Source organism: Alosa pseudoharengus, unplaced genomic scaffold, assembly GCF_046254945.1.
Source record: "Alosa pseudoharengus isolate Yale_2024_CS ecotype anadromous, Long Island Sound unplaced genomic scaffold, YU_APseudo_1.1 YU_APseudo_1.1_scf_5, whole genome shotgun sequence".
Classification (NCBI taxonomy): domain Eukaryota; kingdom Metazoa; phylum Chordata; class Actinopteri; order Clupeiformes; family Clupeidae; genus Alosa; species Alosa pseudoharengus.
In genome coordinates this window covers 12,503,036-12,515,184 of record NW_027468837.1, presented here as the reverse complement: position 1 = coordinate 12,515,184, position 12,149 = coordinate 12,503,036, and the positions used below count along the sequence as shown (strand labels likewise).

The 12,149-nt window shown below is 42.2% G+C and overlaps 1 protein-coding gene across 1 annotated transcript; it reads left to right on the top strand.

The window, feature by feature from the left end:
• The first annotated feature begins 4,074 nt into the window (after nucleotides 1-4,074).
• cfap100 (cilia and flagella associated protein 100) lies at nucleotides 4,075-11,460 on the top strand. The gene is made up of 14 exons (XM_076268655.1): nucleotides 4,075-4,120; nucleotides 4,938-5,035; nucleotides 5,430-5,607; nucleotides 5,929-5,996; nucleotides 6,641-6,804; nucleotides 6,990-7,070; nucleotides 7,253-7,455; nucleotides 9,001-9,106; nucleotides 9,236-9,278; nucleotides 9,417-9,571; nucleotides 9,745-9,880; nucleotides 10,429-10,631; nucleotides 11,170-11,263; nucleotides 11,347-11,460. The coding sequence occupies exons 1-14, from the start codon at nucleotides 4,075-4,077 to the stop codon at nucleotides 11,458-11,460; spliced, it is 1,689 nt and encodes a 562-aa protein (XP_076124770.1).
• Nucleotides 11,461-12,149: the final 689 nt, after the last annotated feature.

The following is a 12,149-nucleotide window of genomic DNA, read 5'->3' as shown; positions in this document are numbered from 1 at the left end:
AGTGAAACTAAACCTAATCATAAAGACACCTTTCTCAGCAACTTTTCTGTTCAATCAGCAGAATTGGCATTACGATCCACCCAACGTTTCCCTGGTCTACCCCGTTAAACTTCAGGCTCTCGTGTTTTGCTGAATGATATACTCAGCAGATCACCCTAGTAGATAACCAGAATTACAGTCTCTAGAATTGTAGGCTAGGTCAGAATGTAAACTGGGCCACAGAAGCACAATTGCATTAGCTTAAAACTATCTACTCGAGTATAACCTAAAACTAGCTTAATTAAAATGCCACAGCCCATACTAATTTTTCTTTTAGAATATAGATATTAAGAGAACTAGATGTACCGCAGAGCGGTACAAAATATGACCGCCGCCCAGTCCAGCACATTTTTTCCACAAAAAGAAATCACGCTGAAAGGCCTATATGATTCTAACTGTCTCACTAAATTGCATTATCCACACTCAATTCTCACTGGTATCTGCTAGACAACAAGTCCCAAAACATGATTAGTTCATAGATTTCACATGTAAAATTCATTTTATACAACCCCACCTCCATCTTGCCTGTTCATAATTCTGAGAAATTCTTGATTGTTTGTGTTATGTTTATGTTATGTGTGTGGGTGTGTGTGTGTGTGAGTGTGTGTGTGTGTGCGTGCTTGTGTGTGTGCCTGCGTATGTGCCTGTGCATGGAAGCGTACATATGTCTACTGTGTGAGTATATGTCATACGTATGATTACTGTGAATGTGTGTGTGCGTGTGTATCTGTTTGTGCACATGTGTGCACATGAAATGGGTTAACATGACCCCTGGAGGCAAATATACGGAAAAAAAATGGTCATCCTAGGCCCTACAGTTCTCAAGATATTCACAGAGAACTGTGTCTGGCCTACCCTCCTTTCGGGGGGTCCAGTCCAGCGGGGGGGGCTACAGATCAAAACGAAAAATGACGGTTCCATGCTATCCATGTGGGGGTACATGCCCACCAAGTTTTGTGTACCCCGGTCTTTCAGTGTCCCGGGAATCCTTGTTGGTGTACGTCACTAAATGTACACATAAATTATTTTATTGTAAGGCCCCCCATGAACAAGTACACAAAACTTGGCATGCATTCGGAGGGTGTCATAATGATCCTACACTTTCAATTTTGTGCAGTTTTGACCATGTCAGCCAGAGATATTGTGATGAAAACACCTACATTTTTGCTTTTTAATTTTTAACTAGGTGGCGCTATACATGAAATAAGTGGTAATGGGATGGGTTGACATGGCCCCTTGAGATCAACATACAAAAAAAAGGTGGACCTCCTAGGCCCTACGGTTCTCGAGATATTCACAGAAAACTGTCTCCGGCCACCTACAGGCCAGTTGGTGTATAGTAACATAAATTAATTTATTGTGTGGCCCCCCATGAACGGAATTCCACGAAACTTGGCGTGCATTCAGAGGGTGTCATAATGATCCTACACTTCCAATTTCGTGCAGTTTTGACTATGTTAGGTCACAGATACCTGCGATTACAACACCTCATTTTTACTTTTTTGTGTTTAACTAGGTGGCGCTATACATGAAATGAGTGGTTATGGAATGGGTTGACATGGCCACTTGAGATCAACTTACAAAAAAAAAATGGTCCTCCTAAACCTTACGGTTCTCGAGATATTCACAGAAAACTGTGTCTGCCCTACCCTCCTTTCGGGGGGTGCAGTCCAGCGGGGGGGCTACAGATCAAAACGAAAAACGATGGTTCCATGCTATCCATATGGGGTTACATGCCCACCAAGTTTCGTCTACCCCGGTCTTTCAGTGTCCCGGGACTCATTGACAGAAATTTGGGCATGCGAAAAAGAAAAAAAATCAATAAAAAAAAAAAAAAATCTGACTAAACCTATATGACCGCCGCTTCGCTGCGCGGCGGTCATAATAAATCATTATGCAAATACTTTTACTTTTAATACTTAAAGTACATTTAAAACCAGGTACTTTTTACTTTCACTTAAGTAGGGTTGTCATTGTGGTACTTTTACTTTTACTAAAGTAAATATTTCTCTGTGTATTTGTACTTTTACTTAAGTACTGAGATTCAGTACTTCCTCCACCACTGCTTCTGGGTTGCCAGATGTAATGAAGACTTAGCGTTAGTTGACCTGCAGCTGCTTTAACGTTTCTCCAGCCATGACCCAGCTACACATTATGGAAACAGTGAAAACAAAAAAATACCTCTCTAACCAACGTAACATATTTAGCTGAAGTTAGCGATGCAGATGAAGTTTAGCATAGGCTACCTGTTGTGGAGAAATATGGCCAGCTCTGCGTCAGACTTGATATTCTTAGTTTGACGAAGACGTCACCATCTCAGGAAGCTCCTCCGATGTCCACTTAATTTGTTTCTTGTTTTAATTTTGGAAATTTGCCTGCCTCTTGTAGGCGTTCATGACTACAACTGACAGCTGTTGACAGTTGGCCTTTGCTAATTTGGCAACCCAAATAGGAGGACGCGCCAGCCCATTATAAATACGCTATTCTAGAATTAATCGTTCAAAACATAAACGAAAATTCCAAGAGATTCCGCCCCGTAACTGATTTTTTTTCATGGGTTTTACGGGGTTTCACGGGTTAGAGTAATGTTGTCAAATAAGCCATTACTTCAATTCATCGTGTTTTCTCACTCTCTGACAACATATGGTGATCATTTTTGGAATGGTTACAGTTTATTTTCCATTATTTCCTACATACTGGACCTTTAAAATATGCTAGGCCTACTAGCAAGAATAATTCTTCAGAGGCTGCACCATATAATTCATTTTAAAACGTAAATGTAGATCTAATTAGAAAAAATAATAATCCATAAAGCTATTTTAAGTTAGAATAAAAAACGTAGAATGCAGTGCCTATTTTAGAGATTGGTTTTATCTGTATATTAAGGATCTTTGGTTTTATTGTAGATCTGAATAGGCTTTGCTTAGGCCTATTGCTTAGCAAACTGTGTAACCGATTGGCCGAAGTAGCCTGAGCTATTAATACTTCGGAAAATATCCTTTGAACAGACATCAGGAACCACGATCAGTGAGGAACAGGAGTTACCTCCACTTACTTTACTCCTAATTTGCTGTGCAAACAGTCATTTCAGGGTCTCCGATGACGCGTCCATAATGCGCGCTGGCTGCGTTTTGAGGCTAGTGCAAGACGGCGGGGCTTGGATTTAAACATGTAAACAATTTCATCATAGATTGCTTTCAGGAGCTTCTGGGAAATAACTAGGTTAAAGTCACACACATTCCTAGCCACCAACTTGGGAAAATATGTAGTTGGGGATGAAGTTCCAAAGGGATTCCGGTAGCGACTCAAATAAGCCTATTTCACGCCGCCATTTTTAGATGAGAGAGGCTTATCCATAGACATAAAATACATGTATATTATGTCTATGGGCTTATCCATAGACAGTAAAAGAAAGGTGACAACGTGCTAAGATCATGGGTAAGATGAGCCACCGCTCTAGAATCTTTGCTGCCACCTGTTGGAAAGTGTCAAAAGACCCTGAATAATCGTTGCTACGGCAACAGAATGCAAACTCGGAAAGTTCCAGGCTGTTTGAGGAACATTTCAAACATGGTTTTGCTTACAAAAGTTAAGCTGCTGCTGCCTGTGTTTATTTTTGAAAGATGGGCTACCTCTTAAATAATGTACAAGTTCACATATAGAATGTCGTAGCTTAAAAATAGTCGTGTTTTAAACTTCAGCGCCATCCAAAGGTAGGTTATGTTTCTCAAATGTTGAAATGTACTAAATAGAGATGGTTAAATAGATAAAAGATTATATTTTACCTTTATTATTCTGCAGCTTTATCTTCGAGATTGTCCTAAAGATGTCATCACCACAGATGTCACCAGTGATACGTAGTAAGTTAGGTTTAATAACAAGATATGGACTTTATATTGAAATAGCGTATAAACTATTTAAAACGATCTGAGATTTGCAAGAGTTGTTATGTGTCACATAACTCTGTTGCACATGAGAAAAAAGCTTAAGAGAGAAATTAGACTGCTGCTTTCTCACTCAGCAGGCCGTCAGGTGATGGCTGTACCTTCCCCAAGAAGCAGCGCCAAGTCTCTGGAGTCAGGTAGGTGATTCAGCCATCTGAAGAGAAAGGCTACTTTTCTTGTTAGTTACACCAGGTATCTACTATGTAAGGGATAATGGACGACACGTGGTCTGTTCACAGAAGTTAATGCACGGTCGAGGACTGTTGTAAAACGGCTCCGACGCGAAGCGGGGGGCCGTTTAAACCTCGTAGTGCATTAACTTCTGTGAACAGACCACCGTGGAGTCCATTATCCCGCTTATTCCACTGTTGCCACTTGCGTTGTGTTCATTTCCTGTTACAATTTAAACGTTTCAATCGCTAAAACTATCTTGTTTGTAGAACTAATTTCTTCCGACACATATCAACTAATTTCTCAACTCACAGGACAAACTGCCGTTACTAGTTCTAAATGGATGGTTGCTACGGCCAAAGGCCAGGTTCTATCTCTCCCGTTGTCAAGCGGGCGTATCCCAAGATTCTGATGAACTTTAGCTTTGAAACATCGCTATTTTACTTAGCCTGCTGTCATCCATCTAGCTAAAAGCCACCTCCGTCATATGCTACAATGTTGCAATGTTCTGAACGTCTGCATTTTACAGCTCGGATGCAACGTGACAGTTCATTTAAACTTCACAACGAGTTCGGCGAATTAATATACAAGTGTGATACGGCCAAAAAAATGGATCTACTTCATAGGTGTGCAGATAACATACGGTTAATGGTCGTTCTAAATTACGTAGGACAATGGAAAATTCAACCAAACAGTGGAATAACTCAATATATTGGTGCCTTGCTTGCAGACAGCACGTTTGAGTCTGTACGTGTTCATGAATGCCTACATTCAAATCGGCAGAACCTGTAGTAAGAAGAAAAGGAACAAATCCTTTCCGAATGCCGGACGACAGCAGCATCTTTGTCTTGAGGAATGAAGAGAGGGAACGCAGGAAAAAGGCGAGTATTTTCAAAACCTGCATAATGTCCATTCGTGTGGTTTGGCCCATTTCATGGGGTGAAATTCTACACAATACGTTTTGGGAGCCTGAAATTAAGGTAATGGATGTGTGTTGTCCCCTGACTTAGGCCTAGGCCATGTCCCACAATCATAAACCTCCAGAACCATCTTCCTCCACTGATCCTGCCTGGTGGTGCTCAAGAAGCCCATCACTGAGCATGACAAACTTAGCCTGGCCACACCCACCTAGATCTCTTTTCAGGCAGATACTATTCACAAAGTGAATGAGTCTGATTTTTACCATGCTATGACAATCTGCCACAGAAAGTGAGGGGGCCAGTGGAGCCTAGTAGCGCTTCTTACCTAAGTGAAATGTCTGTTTCCCATTTGCAGGAGCTGGAGGTGCAGCACAGGCTGAAGGTCCATGAGAAAGTGACCTTTGCAGGTCGTATGAGGGCTGGCGGGGCCCGGCAGAGGAAGAAGGTCCTGGAAGAGCCTCTGGAGGACGGTGATGGGGACGCCCGACCCCCTGGGGCCCTCAAGCCTGCGTGGATGGCGGCCATGATGAAAGGTGGATAGGATTGGACCTAGACAAACATGCGTTTCCAGTAACAGATTATCATGTGATCACAGAAATTATTTACAGTGTGTAGTTTTGTACTTTTGATTACTTCTGTACTTCTGTTCCATCATTCTCTGTCTCTAGCTAAAGCTGGTCATCCCTGCTGAGGGTTGCTTGACAAGGCAGCGGACCTGTCTAAGATAAACTGTGTGAAATCTGTATTAAAAGCGCAAACAGCATTTTTAGCCTCATCAGCACATTCCCACACACTCATCACAGTTTTTTGTAAACGCAGTTGGTAAATGACCACCCTGTCCTGTGTCCCCTCAGATCGCAACATTGATCGGGAGAGCATGAGTGAATACATCTCAAAGAAGAGGGAAATGTTTTTGATGGAGGTAAAGGGACAGGGGACGGATGCTCATGTTTCTGTGCTCCCAAGAGACACCTGGTCTTGCGTGCATGTCTGACAATGCTGAAATACATCATGCAGAGACATTCAGATGTTTGTGTCCCAGTGGTTCAGTCATTCAATGTAACGTAACACATCATGTAATTAATAGTGTAATGATACTATTAGGTAAGGGATAATGGACGACACGTTGTTCGTGTATCAGAAAAATAATGCACAGTCGAGGTAGTAATGTGGCCACAAGACAAAGCGAAGTTCCAAGAAACTGGAACTACTTTGTACTGTAGGTGTGCAAATATCTGAGAAATAATTGATGTTCTAAAGAGTGCATAACAATAGGGAATTCAACCAATCAGTGGTATAAGTGTGGTGTGATGTAAGTCTTATGGTATAACAAATGATAATAGTTTGCTCGAAATAAACAACCTGTAATAATATACCAGTGTGCGATGATGATCTTTACTTTTGAAAAATGATAACAAGCACTTTCATACTTCCATGAAGCTTCCTTTCATTCCATCCTGACTTTGTTTTAATTTCTTTTCCCCTTCTCCTCTCTCACTCTTTGTTGCCCTTGTTTCTGTCTTTCTGTCTTCCTCTCATCTCGCTGTCTCATTGCCACTGTCCCAGTACTCCTTAGAGGTGAAGAAGCAGGAGATTGAGCGGCTCGAGGCTACGGCCACATCCATGGAGAAGAAGCTTAGAGAGGCTGAACACTTCCTGGAGGAGGACAGTGCCATGTTTGACGAGTTCCTCAAGGAGAATGACAGGAAATCAGTGGCAGCAATCAAAATGTACAGGACAAGTCATTCAACCCACACACAGCTAGGCTGATGCTATTGGTGAAGATTAAACACCTTTAACAGAAAAATAGCAACACATAACACATTGCCGGACAGTTTCACAGAGTCAAACTATTGTAAATGTCAATTATAATTATGGCTGAAAATTGTTGTGTAACTTGTGCTTGATTTTGTAGGGCAGAGCAAGAGACCAAACTAAAACTTGAGAAAGTGCTTGAGATCAAGAGACTCTCTGCTAAAATTGTGGCTGTTAAGAGGTAGGCTATTTCCCCCCCCCAAAAAAAAATACATATGCATGTATGACTGCATGTTTAGTCATATGTAATAGTATTTGGTATTTTGATTATTCAAATGTGGATATTTTGTTGTGGTCTTTGATGTGCTTATAATGTGTGTGTGTGTGTGTGTGTGTGTGTGTCTGTTTACATGCCCTCTGTAGTGACATCTCTAAGTATGAAGACAACCTAAAGGAATACACGCTCTATAAGGACTTCCTGTTTAAGCTCTCTCCACCAGAGTGGCAGGAGCAACAGCGGGCCAGGAGAGGGAGGCTCCAGCAGGCCAGAGCCAAGGAGCGAGAGAAGGACGCAGAGAAAGCTGCTGTCAGCAAGAGTCCTAACAGGAGCTCCACTGGAGAGAAATGTAAGTGAATGTTATACTCTTTCTGTAGAGAATTGTGTGGTAGGAGCAGGCTCCACTCAGTCTCCTTTTTTTGTCTATGAGAGTGCTGGTCCAAACTTATAATTGATACAAAGTGCAGCCTTTTTTCTCCTTCTTATAGTCTTTCTGTAAGTCGCTTTGGATAAAAGTGTCTGCTAAATTAATAAATGCAAATGCAAAAGTGGACTAAGTTAGAGCAAGTGCCCCTCTTTGGTTCATTTTCTTAAAGTTAAAGTCAGAAATGGTAGCCTTTCACTCAGGACAGGTCGCTCAAAATCACAAGCAGCACACAAAAGAATGACGTCACCAGTAAGCAGCTGTAAAAAAAAATAGATTTTTTTAAAACAATGAACAAAACACAGTGTGCTACTCTCTTTTAAGAAGAACAAAAGGCAGTTCTGTGCGCCTTGCATTTTCAAACGTAAAACGGCATCTTTTTTTAAGTCTATTTTAAGCGGTAAACCACTGTCTGAAGTCTATTTCACTAAATATTAATGCAGACCAGGATTATAGAGATAATGATCTCCTCTCCTTGTTTAGGTCTTGTAGATTAGCTTTACTAAAGACCCATAATAACAGATGGTGTATATATTACCGGTATGTGGCTTTTAGCACGGCATGGCATGACCTTGAATCATTATTGGAAACCTGCATAGGTGGGATAATATTGTGAGGTAGAGAGGTGAGATCAATTAATTTACTAGCCTGGGAATAGCCATACAAACCTTTGGCAAATTTGGGATTTGCTGTGAAGGTCCGCCTGGCCAAGCGGCCATTGAAGCCCATTTCCAATGTCCCTAAAACACAGGCATGCAAATACAATCGCTAATCCGGCATGGACGTGTATTTCTTATGAATTGAGTGAACAACTGCCTTTAAAACCTTCGTTTCCAAGATTGCTACAGTTCTGAAACAATTTGGTAAGAGTTTAATGCACCAATTTAAGTTTAATTTCACTGCTAGTTACGCCCCTGCTGGAAGTCTTAAGTCAATTAATCTTTTCCAGACCCACTCTCAATTACAACTGAGAAGGTCTGCGTGCTAACCAGGCTATGAATTTAAGGTATAGCCATAAAGTGATACAATAAACCCTCCTGGTGAAACATTGTGCATGCACTGTATATACAGATAAACTCTTCATCTAAGTAAATAGATTTTTATATCTCAAAACATGTATACAGTTTGGCAGTATTTTATTTACTATAGACCTTTTCAACCTGTTCCTAGAGAGTTTCCGGTTGAAACGTTCAAAACCAACGCAGATACGTTGAAATGAAAATGAATCGGACTTTTGGATAATGCTCCACAAAATGTTGACTTAAAGTAATAGTTTTTTTAATTTTTGTTTGTCCCCAAGTAGCTCAATGTCGTTTTACCGGGAATGCCGTGGGAACGCACATGTTTGTGGATGAAAGGGTCTATACAATATTCAAATCTGTAACTCAATGGCTACGCTGGCTCTTTCTGTGTTTTCTACACATACCCATCACCATCTCAAAATAATCCCCAAATGCTGTGCTGTTGAAGCTGCCACTGGACAGAGGGGGAGCATATTAAGCCAGGGCCTGCCCCCTGTCAGAGAGGCCAAGAGGCTGCCCACTCCAGGCTCCACAGAACTACAGAGTGACAAATTGTGAGTGAACACAGTCACATGCCAATGCCATAATTAGCTGTACAAATACTAATCTAATCCTTTAAAAATAGTTCTGTCAGACCCTGCATTCAGTAATACTGATACATAAGGTTGTTTCTGTGTTCACAGAGGGAAAGCATCTGAAACTGATGATGACAGCTCAGAATATGAGGTCTGTTGTATTTTTCTGCCATTTGTCTGGTACCCAACTTTCAGGCCTTCTGATATGACTGCTATGACAGAACCTAAAATGTCTTGAGTTACTCCAAGACTGTAAATGCTGCTGCTGTTGCTTTGGCGCCCTCTGCAGGATGAACCAGCGCTGTACTTCACAGACCCGCAGCAGCTTGTCGACCTGCTCACGGAGCTGGAGGAGCAGAACCTCTCGTTGGTTCAGAACGCCTGCGAGACCGAGGAGACCCTGGAGGAGTTCCACAAGGTCCTGGAAGTGACACGCAAGGAAATGTAAGAGACCTGACGAGGGTCAAAGTTAGGAAAGGGGACAGAGACAGAGAGGCAGCTGCCCACACTTGACTCTTCATATCCTATTATATCTGTTTATACTTTCCTCCTTTGTTCCTCAAACTCTATCCGTGACAGTAGCCAATTATAGCCAATCTTCCCCTTCTGCTCTACAGGGATTCCGAGTCTGCAGAGCTAGAGAAGCAGCTCGAGGTCATGACCTCAGCTATCCAGCGGGAGCAGGAGAAGGTGGCGGAGTTGGAGCTTAGAGCCAGACTCTACAGCTTTGGCCACTTAAAGAACGAGGACCAGGTGAGGCCTCCTACCTCTGACTAGCTGGGGTTCTATCCCAGGCATTTGCATATTTTGAGCACATTCATTAAAATCTGGTTAATATGCAAGTCTTTACAAGTTTCCATTAAGGTGTACTATGCAAATCAGATACACTCTCTACACAAGGGACGAGTTGTGAACAGATGTTGCTCAAAACGTAAGATTTTCAGGCCATCTTTACCGGAAACAGTTAATGAAATCGCAACAAATGCAACTTAATGTGAATAAACTAGTTTTCGTTAACCTTAGTCATGTTGTACCCTATGCAAATCATGAGATAATTCAATTTAAACAAATGAGTTTCTCAAACAGCTTAGAAGATATTAAACTTAAACCTAAATCTACAAATCCTTGATTTAGGCCTAAACTAAGATTAATTTAATCCTTCTTGGTGCAACCCACCCATAAAGTATTTCCAGGATTTAAGATCTCTGAAAAGTTGTATTGTTTCCCAAACCATATCTACTGTAAGTAGGACATGTATCTTTTCTCTCTCTCTCTCTTTCTCTCTTTCTTCCTTTCCCCAGGACAACATGTTGCACACCCTCAGAGGGAAGGTGGAGGAGGTCCACCGCTGCTGTGTGGGAGACACTGGAGCCAACCTCAGCACACTGCAGATGCTGACCAACATTGAGAGCCGGTTAGGGGAGCTCATGGAGAGGATGGAGACCATCCCCAAGGACAGGCTCCAGATGGCTGAGAAGGCCAAGGAGAGGGAGAGGAGAATGAGGTACGAGTTGTCGGTTGGACGCATTGTTATGGCCAGGCTACAGCAGATGTGTAACTGAAGCGGAACATTTGAAATCAATGGAATGTTTGGAATCAGTGGAACTAGCTTGCCCACATATGGTAGCAGTGTATATGCACGGCAGACACACACACAAAAAGAAATAGGCCAGTGTTCTATTCTAGGCCAGTCTTCCATCTTTTACTGGGTTTCAGTTCTGCTTTCAGTGTAGCCCAGACCTTACAGACAGGCGGCAGACATGTAACTGAAGTGCTCCATTCCTGGAGTGTCTGCTGCAAGAAGTAGCGTCCACTATAATCAATAGAAGTGGCTACACCAGACGTGAAAGTCTCCTGTACATTTGAAGAAAAAAAAAATATATAGATCAGTTTTCTAAAATTATTTTTATGCTCTGCCAACGGAATGCTTCAGTTGCACACCTGGTGTAGCCTACCTGTTAGTGTGCGAGTAAGAAATGGTGATGACTCTTCGGAGTTTACCTGCCGGATTAATCCATCTGTTTCTCTCACGCTGCACTCAGGATGAGGGAGGAGAAATTACACCAGCAGAAGCAACTACAGGAGGATAGGATCAGAAAGGCTCTGGAGAGGTCTCAGGCTGAAAACAAGAAGCAAGTGAGTGGGGAGTGAACACTCACTGGAAAACAGGGGAAACCGTGTGGGGAATTTGTCCACCAACATTCTGTTTCATTTTGCAGGTGGGCAAAAAGCTCATGACAAGATCTCAGCCCCTGTCCCGCAAGCTGAACGTCATCCAGAAAACAGATTTCTCTGACAAAGAAAGAGAGGAACATCTGTTCTTTTTCACTTAAGAGATGGGTCAGCAGGTATAAGAGTCACCTGTGCCTCGACACCGCCGTCGTCTTAATTAAGCCATAGCAGGAGGCAGGGGAAATGTCTACAACTGTAAATAATGTCTCATGACTGGGCTGCTGGCACAATTATCTAACCACAAAGTTGATTGGATTTGACAGGTCCTCTGTGGAGGTGTTGTAGTGCATGGGGTATTGCAGGAGTTGGACAGCAACATTGTGTTAATTTGGAAATAGTGAGGCCAGTATGGTGATGTAAGTTACATTACATGACTTATTTTAAATCCAAACACAACTAAACCATCTGGCACTGAGATGCACTATATTGCCAAAAATATTGGGTCACCTGCCTTGACTCACATGAATTTAAGTGACATCCCATTCTTAATCCATAGGGTTTAATATGATGTCGGTCCACAAGGTTTAGGAGTGTGTTTATGAGAATTTTTGACCATTCTTCCGGAAGCGCATTTGTGAGGTCACATACTGATGTTGGACGAGAAGGCCTGGCTCTCAGTCTCCGCTCTAATTCATCCCAAAGGTGTTCTATAGGGTTGAGGTCTGTGCAGGCCAGTCAAGTTCATCCACACCAAATACTGCCATCCATGTCTTTAAGGACCTTGCTTTGTACACTGGTGCACAGTCATGTTGGAACAGGAAGGGGCCCTAAATTGGGAGCATGGAATTGT